General features: G+C 38.0%; 1 protein-coding gene across 3 annotated transcripts in view; it reads left to right on the top strand.

The window, feature by feature from the left end:
- Positions 1-579: 579 nt before the first annotated feature.
- The window catches only part of GALNT3 (polypeptide N-acetylgalactosaminyltransferase 3), a 41,135-nt gene continuing 20,650 nt past the window's right edge, over positions 580-21,064 (top strand). The window contains exons 1-2 of one of the 3 annotated variants that reach the window (XM_039855450.1): positions 580-882; positions 19,671-20,296. In XM_039855450.1, the coding sequence (XP_039711384.1) occupies positions 19,782-20,296 (515 nt within the window). In that variant the 5' untranslated portion in view covers positions 580-882; positions 19,671-19,781. Of the gene's footprint in view, positions 1,350-19,670; positions 20,297-21,064 lie in introns of all 3 variants that reach the window. The other 2 variants (XM_039855449.1, XM_039855448.1) reach the window with 2 other exon arrangements.

Below are 21,064 nucleotides of genomic sequence, written 5' to 3'. Positions count from 1 at the left end.
AAATCTGTTGTGTTATATCTAAGCATGTCACTAAAACGTTTACTGCTATTTTTCTATTTATATTCCTATGTACACTGAACATAGAGCTAAATAAATGAATGAGTTCATAGGAAGGTATAAAGCTCCCTTTAAGTCTTTGGTTTGGGTATGTCAATGTTTTTCGTAACAGCAGAAGGAAGGCTGAAACAGAAAGTTGTAAAAATCATTTAAAAAAAATACCGTTTAAAAATGTTTTGTCTTAAAAACATCAGCAAAACCCACCATCTCCCTAGAGTCTGCATTCTCACCTTCCCAACTGATGTTGAGCTTTTAAACAAACCTACCGTAGAAGCAAGCCCTCTCCAGGAAGCCAGTGTCTTTCCCAACAAGGACAGCAGGTTTCTCTCTATTGTCGCTGCTTTCCCTCTCATATGGGAATTGGTTTGCTTTTCGATAGCAACCCAGGGAGCGGTGGTGCGCCCCAAATTAGCGAGGCTCTGCCAAATACCAGAGGCTCTTCTTTGGAAGAGGAAGGCTCCTCCTTTGGCCATGAGGCGCCCCTACCAGAGCGCGCGCTTACAGAAACGGAAACCACTAGCTGCGCTAGAGTGAGTCAAGTGATGAAATCAAGACTACATGGGAAGGAAGCTCTCCCAACAGCTCACGGACCTAACTGGTGACAGAAGCTGCTGAACCCTGCTCAAGGAAACCATACGAGCCAACAGTTGCTGCAGACATGAGGTGGTCTTCGGAGGCACTGAGTCCCCCAGCCTCCGGGCAGCGCACTCCTTCATTCTGGCGAATCGAAGAAGAAGGAAAGAAGTGCGGGGGACAAATCTAGACCTTCTGATTCCCCCAAGGACCCAGACTGTGCTCTGGTTACGACGTGACCACTGCTACCAGGTCAGTGCAGGACTCAAACGTGGACCGGCTGAGGCACGCCTCGCGCGGAGAACCAGCCTCACCCACCACGGGGAGAAGAGACGCGAGGCGGCCGCGCTCTTCAAGGACTGCGCCCCCGCCCCGCGCGCGGTCCCGGGTCCTCACCTGGAGCGCTCAGGTAGGGCTGGGGCGGGGCAGGAGGCTGGCGCGCAGGCGCGGGACGGGGGCCTCGCCCCTGCCGACGTCGGAGGCTGGAGCTCACCTGGGAGACTCTAAGAGGAAGCCGAGCCTCGGTTCGGCCTCTCTTGGCAATACAGGAGGCCCAGCGGGAAGGCAGGAGGCGGCGGCGGAGGTGGAGCTGAACTGAGCCGCAACTGTAGCGACAGCAACCGGAGCCGCCGCCGCCACCACCTGCACCTGGCGCCCGGCCCACGTCCAGCGCCCGCCGGGCCACCGCTTCCCGCCGCCCTGCCCTGCCCACCCGCCAGGTAAGCGGCGGGCCGGCGCTCAGGCGGGGGGACCCGGAGCCCCTGGGCACTGTCGGAGAGGGTAGGACGGGCGCGGATGTTCACGTGGTGGGGAGAGAGGCACGGTCCCGGTGGCCGGTTGGAGATGGTCTCGAGAGCAGTGTTTCAGTTGCCCTCTCGGGAGAGGCCGAAAGGGGCGCCGGATCCCGGGGGGGAAGACGGCGCCCCGGGGATAGCACTGTGTCCCGCGGTGACCCCTGTCAATCTCTCTAGGGAGGCTCGAGAAGAGCTGGACCTTGGCCGAAGTCCTGGTGGCCTGGAGCCTGTCCCTGCGAGGGTAGCAGATTGGGGGTTCGGAAGGGCTGGGCGCGAGGCGGCCGAGTTTCCACTAGGGCTAACAGGTTGCCAGTCTCCTCCCGCCCCTGTGCAGGAGGGGGCCAAGCCCGCGACTCAGAAGGGCATGACTTTGCCAGACAACTTTCCCAGCCGGACCCCAGACAGTCATGGGCTGGAAACCGCGGCCGCCCGAGCCATTTAAATGGTTTCCGGGTGGTTTGGAAAGCGCCCTGTGGTCGGGACGCGGACATCCCTCTCTCTCTCTGTTTCGTCTCTACACTTTTCCGGGTGTGCTCCCTAAGCCAGAGTTGCGCCCACTTTCCGGTTTGATCAAGAAGAGTTATTTTCTTTGTGGCAGGAGGGAACCTAACTGCCACTCACCAACCGCACACCGTCTAGTTAAAGGACCTGTTGACTTAATGACCTGCATATCGCGGCTATGGTTTGCCTGTGGCATATGACTCAAAAGTTCAAAAAACTTTGTTTCAGGATCCTGCCACGTCTGAACTTGGGTGTGCCAGGCCCAGATTCCTTTCGTTGCCTAATTAGGCTTTTCAAAAGCCTAAGAACTGAGGGTGAAACTGGTGCTTCCTTTAGACTTTTATTTCCTTCTATCTCAAACTCACCAAAGCACTTCCTTCTCTCAAAACTCATCAAAACACTTCACTTCAAACTCATCAAATAACTATTTCTGCTTTTAGAACCCCCATCCAGTTACCAATTTTTCCGATTTTTAGAAAACGTTAAGCTAGCATGCTATAGAAGTTATACTACACAATGACGACATTAAACTCAAATTCTATTGTTAAAACATTGGAAAGTTACTGTATTTTAATTTGAGAATTTCTGGTCGTGGGAAAATCTGTTGCTTCTTTTACTGTATAAATTTTCTTTCAGTTATGGCTAAAATACATGAAGTTAAAGTCATACCCTGCAATTAGATTTCTTCAAACTTAATTTTTAATATCTGAAGTTTAGCATTAAACATTCTGAAGAGTTTAGTACAACCATCTTTCTTTTTATATTGCTTTAACCAGCATTTTTACATAGAAATTTCTAATAATAAATGGCAGTTCCTCTGCCTAGGTTTGTTTTATTTCTATCTTTGCTAATTTTAAAAAATATATTTAAATTGCACATTTAACATAAAGTGCCTTAGGCAACCCATACTGGTTTTTTTTTTTTAAGTGCAATTAAAAGCTAAAAAGTCAACCACAACATAACAGAACATAATTATTAATGCTCTTTACAACCACTGCTTCTTGAAAGAGCCCTGCCTGCCGTCTTAATCTTGTCTTCATACAGAGAAATAAATAGGCTAAATAATATTTAAAAATTAGATGTAGGTGTTGCTCCCTGAATTTAGAGTATTAATTTAATCCACACTGTTTATTGGGCCAGATGTTATTAGAATATCTTTACTTTTAACTGTAGGAATAAATGTAACATGTCCACATTAGCTACAGTGACAGTGTACCTAGTCAAACTACCTGTAAAATTGGAAAACTAATACCTTTCTTAGACTGAGCCATAAAACCAAGAAACTCCTCTAGCCTTAGCATTCTCAGGATCCCCGTTCTCACTTGGAGAACTAGTCCACCTATCCAGCTTGTGAAAAACTGAAGCCAAGAGAGGTATTTTAGTTTCAGTTCACCCAACAAGTTAGTGGTAGACATGGCATTATTCCAGTAGCTTAACTCAAGGCTCTTGTTATCTTCACTTTTTACCACCCACATTCTCACTTATCATAAGATATTTATCCTTTTGTCTTTCATGTAGTTTGTAAGGCCTTTGTAATGACAGAATAGTCAATTGTTTTTGGTCCAGCTCTGATTTGCCCTAATTTCTGCTTGACCAGATGATACCTGACTCCAGGGAGATTGAGTGAGGCCATCATTCATTTCCTCTCACTGTGAATCACATGTGTATTAAAGATGCCATGTGGATTGAGATTTTAAATCCTTTCTTGGTATTTCAGAGCCATAGTTAATTTTTTGAATCAACATGGACAACATAATTTAGTCGTCTGATCTTTTATTGTATTGGCTTAAAATATATTTTACAAGGCAGCGACCCAGGGTCTTCCCTCTTTTTGCAACCCTCTAGATTTTGGGTTGGCAAGCCTACATCCTCAACACCAGTGTTTTTTAAGCTATTTTTTGGATCCTCCGTAAAAATGCATCCTTTGCCTCAATGCAGTGCATTCTAGTGTGTGTGTATATTAATGAAACAAGGTTCAGAAGACAATACTTAACTTACAACATGGGTATTCTTTTATTTTATTTTAAAAATATTGGTCTCAATACACTGGATTGGTTTTTGACCATAAATGGGCTGGAACCTGCAATGAAAATAGTGGTATCCTATTGCATTTACGTTTTTTAAGGCTGATTTTTCTACCAGCTTACTGTCTCTGTTTCTCTCTCTCCCCCTCCACACATACATACTTACAAGAAAAAAATCAAACTATACTTTTTTAATATATAAAATTATACTGTAATCCTTATTAAACATTTATTGGAGGGTTTGAGACTCTAGGACCTGTGCTGGACTAAATCTCTCAAACATTAGGAACTGCATACAACCTCAATATACATTATTGTATTTTAAATGGGTTAACCTGATGGGATTTTGATAACTATCAAGTGAAAATTTGAGAGACAAAAATAATTATGTCCAGTTCAATTCTAAATTCTTAATTTTATGGCTGAGTTAGAGTGCTAAGTGAAGTCTGAAAAAATTATTAGAGTAAACATAAGCCAGTTTATTATTTGTTTGGTAGTCTGTTAATATTATATATGTATATATTTCTTTTATTAGAAAACAGATATGAGTAAATTATAGGATTCATATCCCTTTCTCTCAAAAAAGACAATATCGAGAGATTGAGAGACTGAGAGATCCCTCAGTGACCTGTTGAGATGCAGGCTTGGAAGCTCAGATTGGATTATTAAGCCTTTCATAGAAGCTTTTAATTTTAACCTGCTTTCATATTTCTGGTAGAAGGAATTTTTTTCCTTCTAAAGAAAATATTGATGTATTTAATATTTTGGAAATGATCAGTGCCCAATCATCTTCAGACATACTCAATTCTCTAGTCCATAAAGTGTAAAAATGCATTTGGTATGGCAGATCTTTTATGGGTAAAAATCTTAAATGAGAAAGAAATATTTTCTTTCTTTTTTCAAGTTCTTTTTTAAAAATTTTATTAAATTTATTGGGGTGACGTTGGTTATTAAAATTATATAGGTTTCACGTATGCAATTCTATAATACATCATCTGTATATTGCTTTGTGTGTTCACTGTTCAAAGTCAAATCTTTTGTCACCATATATTTTACCCCCTTTACCCTTTTTGACCTATCCCCTACTGCCCTTTCTTGTAACCACCATACAAGAAAAAAATATTTTCAATTACCTGTCTAATTATATATCTAGTTAGTATCAGAATGATTATTTCTACATAATTTGGATCATTTTAACACAATTAATGTACTGCCAGTAACAACACTGAATTGAAATCAGTGCCAGCCATGGCAAGAGACCAAAGTGTATTAACTTATGGCAAAGCAAAGGCAAGTAGGACTCTGAATTTTAGGTCATTAATGACTATTGGCAATTAGATGAAATCTCCTTGAGTCATTCTCTGATTTGGGCTCATATTTTTGGCACTAACTAGAGAGTATTTCCCCGAGTACACATTTTCCTTATAATTATTTCAGTTTTAAACTGTCCAAACTAGTTTGCTCATCTATCCCACTATTTGCTGGACATCTTTAAGATGTCATAATGACCAGAGATTGTGCATGGGTAAACCAGAAACTTCTTCCCATAAAAAACAAAAACAAACGCAAAAAAGGCCACACAAAGACAGCTCGTTTCACTTTATAGATTCTGTTTGTAGGTATTAGTACATTTATCACTTCTTAGTCACATTTCCAAAACCAAAAAATATCTGAAAACCAAATTTTGGGGAGGAAGGTATCTCATTAATCAGCAAAATTTGAACTCATTTGCTGCAAAACCTGAGTGAACTGTCAGGAAGCTATTTATTGTCTGTCTCATTTGGTGGGATGTGTCTTGCTGCAGAAATAGTACTGTATTTGATTACATGGTACTGTCCCAGGCCCTGCTGGGGGTACACTGTTATATTGGGTTTGCAAACCATTATCACCCTTCTAACATCCAAAATAGAATTGAATTTTGAAACACATTTGCTCTAGGGATTTTGGAGAATGGATTATGGATCTGTACTGTTATCCAGATGTCATGCCAGAAATCCAGAGGTCACTTTTCACTTTATTTCTTAGCCTCCACAATATCAGATCATTGAGTCTGCTTAATGTTTTCCATCTTTTTTTTTTTTCTTTCACAAATTCCTCTTTTACTTCTGCTACTCTAGCTGAAGGTCTCATCAATTCTTGACTGGGGTACCACAACCACCTGCTGCCTGATAGCTCAATAGATCATGTTGTCATGCTCAGATCCATCCCTCAGCAGAACCCTTAAGGCGATGATCTCTTTAAAAATGTAAACTTGACTCTCTCTCTCTCCTCTGCTTAAAATCTTTTAAAAACTTTCCATGACTTCCAAGATAGGACCCATGGCACATAAACTGGTCCCACAGGATCTAATCTTTTCTTAACTATGGATCTATATTCTGTAAACCAAATTTTATATCCTAGCAATAGATTTCATTGTTCCCCCCTCCCCATCACCGTATCCTGTTGTTTAATTATTCCCACTACTAAGAGTACCTTCCCTTTTATCTTTACCTTTATAGCTCTTACTGGTTCTTAAGATTCAATTGAGGTCTGGCCTCGTTTAGAAAAGTGTACCCCCTACACGCCTCCACATACACCTGAGCTGGGTGATATGTCCATGCGTACTTCTAACATGTGCTTACATATGTGATATCATATAGTCTGCTTTTGCACCTACCTGTATATACACACCCACCCACACACAAACTCCTCTTTTAAATTATTTACAAAGCATGTGAAATTTCTCTTTCCTCTAAGACTATTGTGGAGTAAAATGTTGGAGTAAAAGTAGCACAGGAAAGGAGAGGCATTGAGCAGTATATTTATTTTTAATGGTAGTGACCACAGAAATTGAGGAATAGGAACCTTGTTCCACTATACTTGATTAGCCTATTTAATTTAGATTGCTGTTGTTTTCATCTCATTCCTTTGAATTCCGTGTTATTTTTGTGCCTTTGGGTTCTGTTCCTAGATCTGGGTTTAACTATTTAGAAGTGAAAAGTTAACTTTGTGATTAAATGCCTTGCAGCTTTTGTATATAAATATTCTACAATTAAGTACATAACTACTGGTGAGGAGGTTGGCGGGGGGCAGCTTTTACATAAAGAATATAATTTAATTAGACTAGATCAAAAAAGAGGCAAATGATTCCTAGGAGTCTTCCATCTCCAAGTCTGTCAGTTTTACCTGTTAAATAAATATTTCTCAAACTCATCTACTTTCCTCCATTCCCATCACTACCATCACCTCTTGCCTGGACCTTTGCCTCCCTAATGTGTCTATCTGAATTCTTTTTGGATGCTTTCTAGTTCGTTCCTCACATTGTACCCATTATGATCTTTTCAAAACGTTCAATCTTATTACCCACTGCTTAAAACCCCTCATTTCCTTTGGATAAGGCCAAGCTCCTTAGCAGGGCCTAAAGGCCTAGTATGATTTAGCTCCTGCCCAGCACATACCTCTCTCATCATTATTCTCTGCTCTAGCTTCACTAGCCTTTTTTTATTGCCATGTTCCTCCTGCCTCTAGGTCTTTGCAAGTGTCATTCCCCTTTCCGGTAACTCTCTTCCCTCATCTTTGGGCCTATCTAGCTAAAACTCATCTTTCAGATTCCAGTTTGAGCTTCTTCCTTTTCGGCACTTACTATAACTGCAATTTTTCACTGTTTTCCCCTCCCCTCCAACTTTTGGTTAGAGTGAAGACTGCAGCCTAAAGAAAGAAAGTCTGTCTTACTTAGTACTTGGGAGAATTAACTTTAAAAAAATTAAAATTTACTCACAAAAGGAGCAGACTTTAATATGTGGCTCATATTTTCAAAATTAGATTTTAGTTAATACCTTTATATTTTTATCAAGTAATAGTAGTTAATATTTATTGTCATAATAAATATTAGGCCTTATTTACTATTGAGCACTTATATGCTAGGTATCTTTAGGCAACTTACATAAATTAATCATTTAGTCTTCAAAGCAACCCTACAAGGTACATATTATTTTTCTCCCTATTTTAGAGACAGGGAAATTGAGAGATTAAGTAATTTGCCTCTATTATAAGGTTAGTGAAATGTCAGAGCGAAGATTCAAATCTATGCAGTCTGATTCCAAATACTGTAATTGTATCCTACTTATATGTAAATAAAATTATTAAAAGGCTTATAACAGCCACAGCAACAAAAATCCAGTCAATGCTCATCCCTGATGCCTAAAGGCAACCACATTTACCTCTTTGAGATGTTTCCTGCATTATTTACCTTTTGAAATGATATACTTATACTGCTACTTCTTAATGTATCATGTTTGACATTATCTATTAACTTCCCATTATGGTAGATAAATATTTAGCACTTTCACACACATACGCCCTGCTCTTCCTTCCTCAGCCTCCCAAAATAATTCTCACATTCTTTTGCTTGCATTTTAGTATTTATTTATTATGATTATAGAAATATGGTTCACTACTGAGCCAAGCAAGTGTGTTATGAGTATGATTCCTTACTCATAGATTTTTTTTTTATCCTGGAGTTAATAATTAACTCATTTAAAAAAAAATTTTTGCTTTGTTTTCCCATATGTCAATTTCTATTTCTGTATACTCCAACATCTTCTCAGTATGATTTTTCCACATAATCGAACCGATCAGGTATATTGGTCCCTTCCTGGAGCCATCTGTCCTCTTGTTTCACTTTGGAGTACTGGTATCTACACCTGTTTCATAACTGTTGTTTGGGATTTTTCTTTGCTGACATTTCTGATGGAGGCTCTATTTCTTGGATACTATGACTTCTGTTTATTTACTCACTCATTTGGATGAAACACAGACCCCAGGAGCTTTCTGAAAAATGCTGAATGGAATTAAGAGATTTGAGATATTGCCTGTCAGAAAAGTCTTTATTCTACCTTATATATTCTTTTCTGATGGATTGATTGGTTGATTGATTATATGTTTTTTTTTTTAGTAGCTACCCTGTTCACATGGTCCAAAGTTTTTACAAAGTAAGGGAGATATACGATAATTCCTTCTTTCATGTTGCCCTCTGATACCCAGATTTTCTCTTTGGAGGCAATGAATGCTATCTTTTTAAATATAAAAACAATATGTACATATTTCCCTCTTTTTAAAAAGCAAATTAATCTTGCTTTTTTCATTTAACTTATTGTAGGAATAATTTATCAGCATATATAGTATTTTCTTTGTTTTTAACTTGGCATAATATACCACATATAACTCCATCATAATTTATCTACTTCCCTATTGGTAGAGTTGTAGATTGTTTTAACCTTTTAATATTAAAACATTGCTTTAATGTGCAAGCTTACAAGTTGTCATTTCAGTTGTGTACTAGAAAATTTGTGGTATAAATCTCTAGAAGTTATCCTCATACCTGTTGGATACATTGAGGAGACATGAGACCTTGCATGCTTGGGCAATTCCTAATCAGATGGGATAAGGGTAAAAGAACACCCAGTAGTAAATAAATGATGGCAGAATGGGCCCTTCTGGAGGACAATTAACAGTGCAGAGAGGATTTCTAGTGCAAATTATTGTGTTTCTTACTGTTGATTTATTCGAGATTTTTGACCATTCGAGATTTTTGACCTTTGTTTTTTCGGATATGCCCCATCTTTTTTTTAACTAGGTAAGACTTGGTTTTATTCTTACTTCAGTCTCCTTCTTATACCCTTTGCCTTCTATCATCACTGCCTTTATGGCCTCTTGCCCATTATTTCAGCTCTAGGTCTACCTTTGAAGAAAATCCAGAGCAGAGAGTACTCCATTAACTGGTCTTTTTCAGCAAGTCAAGATCCCATCATTAACACACTTGACAGTTGTTTAACAACCTTCCTACCCTCCCATTGATTCATTTGCTGACTTCAGCTAACTCTACCTCAAATCTGTTCTCAAGACTCCACACCCCTTCTATTCATCTCATTTCTTGCCTGGATTACTCTTAATAGGCTCCTAACTGCCTCCGGCCTTCTCTCTCATTTCCCCACCCCCCAAAAAAATCCATATTCAGCACAGCTTCAAGAATAATCATTCTAAATTTCGGTTCTGATTAGGTCATCACCCTGCTTGTACTCTATCAAGGCCTCTCCCCTTTGCCTAAAGAATTAAGTACAGATCTCACAAAATTAGGTACCCCATCCTTTTTTTCTATGGAGCATGGCATTCAGCATATGTTTCATAGACCTCACTGTGTGGTAATTGTCTATCTATGATCCTGAGAAAATTACCCTAGTTGAGGTCAGCTTTTGAAGGAAGAATTAATAGACTGGCACTGGTTTATTTCCAACTGAAACATATATTAAAACATATTAAAGATTTGAAATAAGACTTGTGATATCAATCACATCTTTATTTAACTCACTTATTTGGCCTGTGAAGAAGTCAGATGGAGCTTAGAGAATAACTGAACTATTGTAAATTGATTCCAAATGTAGTGGCTGACCCAGATATAGTATCTTTACTTGATCAAATCAACACAAACCCTGGCATTTGGTATGCAGCTATTGACTTGGTTAATTGCTTTTTCTCCATACCAACTTAGAAGGACCACTAAAAGCAATTTGCTTTTTTCTAGCAGAGCCAACAGTATATCTTCACAGTCTTGCCTCGGGGCTCAGTCAGTTCTCCTGTCTTAGAAATCTTAATCTTCCCAACATTCCACAAACTGTCACACTGCTCTGCTACATTGATGGTGTTATTATGTTGATTGTGTCTGAAGCCCAGAAAGCAGCAAGTACTTTAGATGAATTAGTCAAGCATATGAGAATCACAGGGTAATAATTCAGCCTTCAAAAATTCAGGGGCGCTTCAGTAACATTTCTGGGCATTCAGTGGTCACTATGCTTAATAAACCTTTTTGGGGTTTGGAGGGAACATAAAACCACATTTTAATATGCTACATTAAGCTATCTACAGAGTAAACCATAGGACTGCTAGTTTTTAATGATCAGTGGAAGAGAAGGCTGTGCAGCAAGTCCAGGACATAGTATACGCTGTGCTACAACTTTAGCTTTATAACTGAGCAGATTCAATGATTCCATAAGTGTCTGTGGCAAATACAAATGCTGTAGAGAACCAATGGCAAGAATTAATAGCAGAATCACTGTGCAGATCTCTGGGATTTTGAAGTAAATCTGTGACCCCGTTAGATAAATATTCACCCTTTTATAAACAGCTTTTAGCTTGCTATTAGGTAGATATTGAATGCATGACCATGGGGTGTTAGGTTACCATGAGGATCAGGCTTCTCATCAGTAATTGGGAGTTGTCCGACATACCTAGCCATAAGATTGGCCATGCATAACAGCAATCTTTCATCAAGTGGAAATGATGTGTAAGGGACAGAGCTTGAGCAGATATGTAAAGTATATGTTCTGCAAACAAGTGACTCAGACTCCTTTAATAATAACTCCTTTTGCCTCCTTTCTTTCAACCCATGCCTTTAGCCTCTTCAGGATTTCCTCAGTTTAGATGATGGAAGAAGAAAAACCTTAAGCCTGGTTTATAGATATGCTGGTACCACCCAAAAGAGGACAGCTACAGCACTACAGCCCCACTATGAGTAACTGTGAATGACAGTGGAGAAAAAAAAAGCCTACCAGTAGGCAGAATTTTGAACAGTAGATATGATTTTACACTATGTCTAAAATGAGAGATGGCCAGAAGTGCAGATCTGTAATGGTCCACAGGGCAGTTGCTAATGATTTGACTGTATGGTAGGGACTTGGAAAGAACAGGAGTGGAAGATTAGTGACAAGAAAGTTTGAGGAAGAGATGTAAGGGTGGCCTTTTCAAAAAGGGGAGGCCCTGAGGAAATTTGTGTCCCATCTGAATGCCCACCATAAGACATCTATTGCTTTCAATAATCAAGTGAACAAAATGACACACTGTGGATGTCAGTCAGCCTTTCTCCCCAGCCATTCCACTGCTTGTTCAGTGGGCCATAAACAGTGGCCATGGTGGCAGGAATGGAGGCTGTATATGCATGGGCTAAGCAACATGGACTTCCTCTTCTAAAGTTGACTTGGCTAGCACTACTGCTGAGTTCCTAATCTACAGAAATCAACATTGAGTGCCTAGGGGCACTAGCCAGCCACTTGGTGGCAGGTCGATTATATTTGACTTCTTACATCATTGAGGGAGCAGAGATTTTTCAGCATTAGAATAGATAAATATTCTGGGTGTGGATTTGCCCTTTCTGCTGGTACCAACATTTGTGGACTCGCAGAATGCCTGAGGACAGGGTAAATACCGAATGGGTAGTGGAAGAAGGAAGCCATAGATATCAATTAGGGCCTCATGGGTAATTAGATAAATGAGAACAGAAGTAGCTTTGTACATTTTCCCTTTGCTTTTTATATGTATATGTTTAGTTGTATATGCGAGCAATGATCTTATCTCTTTCTCCTTTTTAAAAAAAATATAGAGAGTGTTAGAGATTAAATTTACAATTTAGTCTTTAGGTAACAAAATATTAGGTGGTACTGTGATGGAATTTGAGGAGTAATTCATATATTCACTGCAGTGGGTACAGTGGCTGGTGGCATTCCTCATCTCCTCATTTTTGTGGTCTCCTCTTCACTTATAAAAAGGATGAGCGTTATGTGGGATATAGAGTTGTTTTGTTATTGTACAGGAGTTCAAATCTGTTGGAAAGTGTGCATATGGAGGCTGAGGAGTCAAAAGGGTAGACCGTGTTGCATACCAATTTATTGCCTCTCAACTCCCAATTCATTCTGTTTTCCCGCTCTGTAATAATGGAGCTGGCCCTGGAAATAGTTCTCCTTTGCTCACTGGCACAATGTTAAGCCTTGTCACTGGAGGGATATGAATGTGGGAAGAAGCTTCTCTTCCTGGTTTCAGTGTGGCTCACTGGCCAGGCTCTTGCTGGCATACTTTTTCTCTTCTGCTCAGCCCTTCACAGTTTTCTTCAGTACTAGTAACTTCCTGGCACAGCTTTCTCTAGAGTCGGCATCCCCCTGCCCCTACACTTTCTCAAAATTCCTCTACTCTCTAGTATGCCACAAAGAATTAATATGTATTTTTTACATATCATGTGAAATTTATTCTTAAGTGCAGATGTGGCAGGAGAGAGTATCTGAGCCCCCATTCCCATCCTCTTCCTCACCCTCTGTGGGTTATATAGCTCCATAATTACTTGTTTGCTCCAAACTATAAAGATAGAGTTGGCTGGTCCACAAATCAAGATCCTGTTCACAACCTTTCACCTTCAGAGATAATGAAAATGGAGATGTTTATCTGACCAGGTGTAGCTGAGAACTTGGATGTCTGACCATGCCCTTCTGTATATTAGAACCTGTGCCTCACAGTTGCTGGAGGTCAAACTCTGTCACTAGGCTTTTTGTCTCATAACCTGCAGATACTCAGAGAGTCATCCAACTTTATGAAAAAAGTCATCCTGCTTTATGACAATTACATGCAATTAGTTTTTTGCTGGTGACATTTTCCAGCCACCTAGAGCAACTCTACTTTGTCTTTAACTGGGATCTTTGAGGTATGTCTGCTGCAGCCTCCTGTGAGATAGTTCTGTGCCCATCTCAATGCAGTTTGCTTTGTATTTAGTGTTTGCCCCTTGTCATACATCCACATGTCATATATACTGCTCAGAAGTATTACTGGCAAAGATGTGAGTGAACATGGACCTAAACATAGCCAGAACTAACAAACCACAGTAGCAAACAACCATGAAATTTGATTCCACCAATAAATACAAGCAGAAATCACTTCCTGCCACTCCTCCATTCACTAACACTTTCACCAGCCGATGAGAGGCACTTAATAAAATTTCTGCTCAAATAATAAAACTTAAGAGTTTATTATCAGGGCAAGTTTTTTTGTTGGTGGTGTCTTGTTTTTTAATTCAGTTAGTAAATCCAGGTGAAAATGTGTAGCAAAGATCAAAAGAGTATTCACAATGATGTACTTTAAAAAATCTACAACCTTATTGGGGGTGTAATTTTGTAATTTCTTGCTTTGTGTGATTACCCTCCACTCTTTACAGCATGTTTTAAATCAGTATCAAGTAAGTTTCCTACATCAATTAGGCTTTGTGCCAATTAATGTCAACTGGAACCAGACCTTAAATCTCTGGAGCTGTAAAGTTTTATTGTCATAAATACAGAAACAAGAAATGGAAAGAACCACTATCCTTATTTTATTAAATGCTACTTTCACATGCAGTTATGAAGTGTTATGCTTTTCATTGCGTTAGAAGATTGCATCAGTTGGAATTTTTAAATTAAACTAACATTCTTGCAATGTGTGCTTTTCTACTTGAAGGGACAACCATAACTATAAAGATAGATCTTATCTTGATATTTTCACATCTGAATCTGCATTTAAACAGCATCTCAAGTTGATTTATTGTCACATTAATGTTTGAGAAGCTACAGTCTAGATAATTGGAAGCCACAGCTTTGTACTTAGATTTCTTTAATTTGTGAGATTTCAGTTTTTTCTGTTGGTATGAAAGCATATTTTTACCCCTGAGAATAATCTATTGATTTTAACCCAGTCTCCTGGACTGTTAGAATTGTGCATGTTGTTTTAGCCTTTCAAAATATTATTTTGTAGATATTTTATTATTAATGCCTTTTTGTAATATCTGCATATATACCAGGATATAGATTAATATTTTCTAAGAACAGAAGGTCTCTGAATTTTATTTTTTTTTCTAATTTTAGAAAATTTTAAGGACTTAGAATTTAGAAGACTTCTAAATTTTAATGTTTTTCTAGTTTTAAATTTTTTTTTTATGGTATTCTTCTCCCTTTTTCTGTGAATCTGATCTTTTATAACTAGCAAATGACCATTATAGGTGTGTGTAAAGGTTTTAGAAAGAATATGAGAGCAAACTCTTCTTCTACTAATCATTTCCAATGTATGAATATTACTTATATCCTGAGTTTGCTGTTGTGCTGATTTTTTTATTTTTATTTTTATTTTTTTTACTTCTCAAACTTCTGAGTCCAGTTGGAAATTGATTCTAGGAGAGATTTATTTTGTTTTGTTGGCTGTTTTCACATATGTTTTCAAATTTGGCAATTGCACAGTCTGGAAATATGGGATTATTCCGAGGAATAGTAATTAAGAATCCTGATATTGTTTTGCTCATGAATTTTTTGTGTGTCTTTCAAATTATTTATTTTACTGTTCAGAGTTTTGCCATTTTTTTGATGGCAACAAAGTATTTAAAAAATGGATTTACAGCTTCATAATTTATGATAATTTGCCTCATTTATATCAGCATTAATTCCTGAGCCTTTTTAGGAAACTTTGGGTCATTCTTGCTTTGGATTTTATCTTCTCTCTCCATGTCAAAATAACTTTTACTTGATTTATATCAAGAATCTATTTTGAAAAACCTGGTTTTGGAGTGTTAGAAATTAATGTGGTTGCCCTTGGATAGATACAGCCTTTTCTTTATCAGGTGATAGTTTTGTTTTGCCCAAAGTCTTGTGAACTAGCGCAGTGATTCTTAACCCTGGCTGCTCTTTAGAATTATCTGGAGAGCCTAAAATAACAACAGCAGGGTTTAGGCCCTGCCCCTAGAACAATTAAATCAAACTCTCTAGATGGGGCCTAAGGTGCTGCATTTTTAAAGACCTTTCCACTAATGTGTATCCAGAGTTGAGGACCATTGATTGAGATACTTAATGTTGAGTGTAATTTTCATTAATGGAAGCCTTATATTGCACTTAGCAGCAAAAGACAGAGAAGTCATATAAAATCTCTGGGGAAGCTATGTTGAAATCTTCAACTGATCAGCAATCGATAAATGACTACTGTTCCCTTCAGAAATAATCTGAAAAGAGCAAAGCACTGAAAGGTCTCAGTCTCTTAATCTTCCATTATCAAGATCTACAATCTTATCTTCAATCTTTATTTTCAAGGCTGGTCTCAAAACAGTTTTTGTTTAAACTTATTTGCCCTGAAAACCTTACCTGAGGTGACATGAGGCTATTTATACTCTCCCCCAGGTTATCTCCTTATCTCCTTTACATTTAGAGTATCAATTCTTGACTCTTGAAGACCTTATTTCAGATAACTTCAGTTAAAAGCTCAGGATTTTACATCAGACTTGAGTTTGAATACAGTTGGGAAAATATTGCTCTTCTACCTAAACTAAATAATCTTAGCCAAACCACTTAATCTATTTGACTCTCAGTGTTTGTCAGTAAAATGGGAATAACACAAACTTTACAGGATTCTTGGAAGACTAAATGGGAATTTATGTTAAATGTTAAAGTATTAGGGACCTCGTTAATATTTAACAAGTTAACTATTTTTTTTTATCATTTCTAATAATAAATACAATCCTGGTCCTCCTTTTTTCCAGTCTACAAATGTTTATTGGGTGCCCACTGTGTCACCAACATTGTAGTAAATGCCAGAAAACAACCATGAATAAGGGAGACTCTATTCATGTCCTTCATGAGCTTTCCTTGACTCCCTCCTTAGAGACATCCTAAACTAAAATCTACCAATTAAGTAGCTTCCTTACATAAGCAAGTGCACTCAATGTTAGGAGTATTGCCCTATTGATGAAGAAATTATAGTTTATAATTTATTCCTAAAAAAGAACTCTCTTCCAACCTCCTCATTAATTCTATATTTCTAATTCTCCACTCTAGCCACACGTCTGACTCCTGGCATAAAATGTTTTGGGAAAACCATCACTACTTTAGAAGGATCTAGTTCTATTGTCTCCCTCTACTCTGTGATTTCCTTGGACTCTTTCTTGTTCTGTATTGTGTTAAAACATCCTAAGGAGACTGTCTCATTCCTTCTCAAATTTCAAATCTAGCCTACGTTTGGCTACTGAAGAAATCTAGTATCACTAAAACATCACTTTAGAGAAGGGAATTTTTAGTGGTTCTCCCAAGGACAGAACGGAGGCTGAACATAGGTTGATTTTTATCTGTTTATCCATTATCAAGCTGTGGGTAGAGAAACATGACCAGGTTGTATTTCATAGACTGGGGACCATTTTCCTATGAAACCCCAATATTTTATTCATCCTTATCTTCTCAGAACCTCTTAGGTCATGTTGCCCTATTTGTCTGAAAGCACCTAGATCCTAAGCTCTAGGATCTTGGGGGCATGACCACAACTAGTCTGTTGGATTTTCTGCCAAGGTTCATTTCTGGTTTGCACTAAAGCTTATTGGACCAGGTCTAGTGAAGTTTACTTTTAAACATCAATCACTGTCAAACAATTATCATCTCTTGAGGATAAGATGCAGACTGTAAAATTTAAGTCATTTTGGCATGAATACTTTATCTGCCAATCTATTTTCACTTCACTCTCCTTTGTTTGTTTTTCTTGTTTCCCCTGGTCTTTCTTTCCAGTTCCTCCTTTTTCCTTCCACTCTTTAAATGTAGCTATTTCTTTGGTCTCTTAACTAGTAGGTGAACTCTTCTGTACCCCAAGACTGACTCTCAAATTTTCATCTCTACCACAGAGCTTTTCCCTGATTTTCAATCCCACCCATGTTTTGCACTTATAGGAACTCACCTTGGAAGTCCTACCAGCAGCTCAAATTTGGCATGTCCAAAATTGAACAAATCATCTCCCTAGTTCCCATCCCAAATCTAGCCTCCTTCCTATATATCCCCTGCCTTTGTTAATGTCATCACTTTACCCATCCACCTGCCATTTTTCCCTTTCCCTCACCAAGTCCTGTTTGATACCACTTTCTGGACTCTTGAATCTATCCTCTCTATGCTTCCTGCTCTCTTCATGTTTTGCTGCTCTTCATTTACTGGTGCTGAGGAACCTGTGATTTTTCTAAAACATCAATAGAATCATGATCCTCCTTTAAAATTATCCACTTCTTTCCATTTGGTCCATTCAGCACAATTCCAAAATTGGTAGATTTCAGTTTCACTTTGTGGACTGCTCTTTGACTGACCTCTCAGTCTTACTGCCCTGCCATTTCATACCTGTGCCCTTCACTTCTGTCATACTCAGGATTGCCCATGACTTTTCTTGCTATTATGATTTTTGCCTCTGCCATTCCCTCTTTCTCCTCTCTCTCGCCACCTGCCTAAAATTTGCTTATCTTTCAAGATTCTGCTCAGCAATGTCATCTCTGGGAAATTTTCCCTAACATTTCTCCTTACCCTCCATGTTGCTTTCATAGTCTCCTGTCATAACACACACTACGCTGCTTTGTGGTTGCCTGTTGACGTGCCATATTACGTACTAGTCTCTGCTCCCTGAAGGTAAGAGGTATCTTTAATTTTATAGCCACAGCTTAGCGAAAACAGTTGACACATAAGAAATTACAAACAACAATTGTGGGATTCCCAGACTCCTTATACTATGTCTTGAAGCGATGTTAAAAGCTTAATAGGTCATTTTAATCCTACGTGAGTCTCTTAAAGCAACCAAAGCTTAGAAATATTGTAATCTCATTTTTATGGGCAATGTAAATCACAATTGAGGTATCTTCTGGAGCCAAAGCATCCACCCCATACCGAAAAAAATAGTATATAGAATTAGAAATAGTACATAGAATTAAGTATTTTTGCCATTTTTATATATTCGTTTTAAAATTTCTTGCTAAAGGCCAGAGACTCCACCTTAGAACTTGATTTCCTTATTTTAAATTTAGTGATAACTTTGAAAGAGAAACTGAATAAAGTGTCGAAGTTATTTTTCACTTCTATACGTGACATTTTCCTTAAAATATGGTTAGGATTTAGGAAAGACAGGCTTTTAGGAAGGACAGGCCTTCTCCTTTACCCCCACAAAGTACTTGAATGATTATAATGGTGCATGGTATGTAATTGTGTAGTAAAACCTCTTTCGCATTACATTTTGAAGGCATTATGAAGAAAATCAACCTTCACTGTGATTCAGGCTGTCATCTGTGTCCTCTTTTTTCCTTCTTTCTTTTGCTCCTGGTGGCTTTTATTAGGGTTTAGTAAACATGTCTCTCTGTTCTTAGGATCAACTGCAAGCAGTATTTTATCAGGCCAAATACTGCTTTTATAACTCAATGATCTCTATTGCCTTTGTAGAGACACTATAAGTAAAGCTTAATGCCATTTTCTTTTTGCTTTAGATTTTGTGTCTGTGTGGTATATTTTTGTATTTGAAAATGACTATTTGATAATAATACATTAGATGCTCTTAATTTTCTAGTCTTTACTGGTTCTGTCAGAATTCACAAGTACTGTCAGGTGAGTAAATCTGGGAGAATGCCAGTTTACTTGTTGGTGACACTGTTTTTTAATCTTAATTGGTTTAGTTACAGTAAAGTTTCATGAAATAAAAGGCAATATTTTGGATATGTAGCTGATAGTACCGGTCAGTATACCTTTGCCTTCTTATGGATTTCCTCATTCTTTGTAATCAGTCTAATGAAGTTTTTTTGGCTCCTCGATTATTAAGATACCTGTTTTTTAGACTCAAAATATATTTATAAAAATAATTTTATGCATATTATATAATAGCTATTAGCCAGTTAACCATGTCTTTTTTACTGGAGAGAAATTCCTAATATCTTATAGCCCCAATAGATTGTAGTTAATTATAGCAATTGTGTTCTTCCGAAAGTGTAATTTTCTTGAGGGCAAGATATCTTTGTATTCTCGTTTGTAGGAGTATGTTGTTTGTAGTTCATGTTCAATTGTTGGTTGAATGAATGAATTGAACCATGCTGATGGAATGAATAGCTACTAATGCCATCTATCATCTCTGTTTATAGGTATATTACCATTTAATGAAAGCTTCTTGCCAGCTAATCTATGATAAAAAATATAAGTAAAAGAAGAAACTATAACTGTTATTTGTCAAGTGACAAGCTTTTAATGTCAGAATGGCTCACCTAAAGCGACTAGTAAAATTACATCTTAAAAGACATTATCATAAAAAGCTCTGGAAGCTTGCTACAGTAATTTTTTTCTTTATAATATTTTTGATTTTAATGCAACGAGAAGTAAGTGTTCAATATTCCAAAGAGGAATCAAGGATGGAAAGGAACATGAAAAACAAAAACAAGATGTTTGATTTAATGCTAGAAGCTGTAAACAATCTGAAAGATGCAATGCCAAAAATGCAAATAGGAGCACCCGTCAGGCAAAACATTGATGCTGGGGAGAGACCCTGTTTGCAAGGATATTACACAGCAGCAGAATTGAAACCTGTTCTTGACCGCCCACCTCAGGATTCTAATGCACCTGGTGCTTCTGGTAAAGCATTCAAAACAACCAATTTAAGTACTGAAGAGCAGAAGGAAAAAGAACGTGGAGAAGCAAAACACTGTTTTAACGCTTTTGCAAGTGACAGGATTTCTTTACACCGAGATCTTGGACCAGACACTCGACCTCCTGAGTATGTTGAAGGATATTCATTGTCTACTGTTTCTCACCAAGGTTTGCAGGGGAGGGCCATTAGCTAAGGAAACTGCTTGTTCTTTAGCACTCTGAGGTGAAAAAAAAAATCAGCAAATACCATTTAATCTGTTTTAATTATTATTATTATTATTTTTGCTTATGATTATTGGGGCTAGATATCCATATCTAGTCTGGGTGAGGCATTGCAGATGTGGAAAGTTATTATCTTAGAAATTAGAAAACTGAATTCTAGATCTGACCCCTATAGAACCACAAGGAAATTCTTTATTCCGAAATACTTTCATTTTCTCATCTATTAGGTGGAAATATGGGGCAGTTTTTATGGGGAATCTGAGAGGTGGAGGAGTTGTTTCCATCCCTCTGTGTATTACTATAAAATAGCAATGTTTAAAAAATGTGCCGAGATTTTGGATCTGTTAGATAACAGTATTTTGTGAATTAAGTTACAGACTTTGTGGTTACTCTGTTCTATAATTATATTTCAGAATGTCCTGTGTTTTGTAACCTTTCTTTTAAGGGATAATACTGTTATAATTAATAATTCAACTACGATGCTTTTTCTAGAGGTTTGTTGAATATGTTCTCATATTATACAGTTGTCTCTCTTTAGCTTTTGACCGACCAACATTGCTTTTTATTGTTACTTTATTTACATGTTTATTTCTAGTATACAGTATTTTGATTAATATTTCTCCCTTGATTCTACTGTGCTGTTTGTTCTTAGTTAACCATTTTGTTATCATTG

The sequence above is a fragment of the Pteropus medius genome, unplaced genomic scaffold (genome assembly GCF_902729225.1).
Source record: "Pteropus medius unplaced genomic scaffold, Ma_sr-lr_union100, whole genome shotgun sequence".
NCBI lineage: Eukaryota > Metazoa > Chordata > Mammalia > Chiroptera > Pteropodidae > Pteropus > Pteropus medius.
The sequence above is the reverse complement of the archived record's forward strand: the minus strand, read 5'-3'. Positions and strand labels throughout refer to the sequence as shown.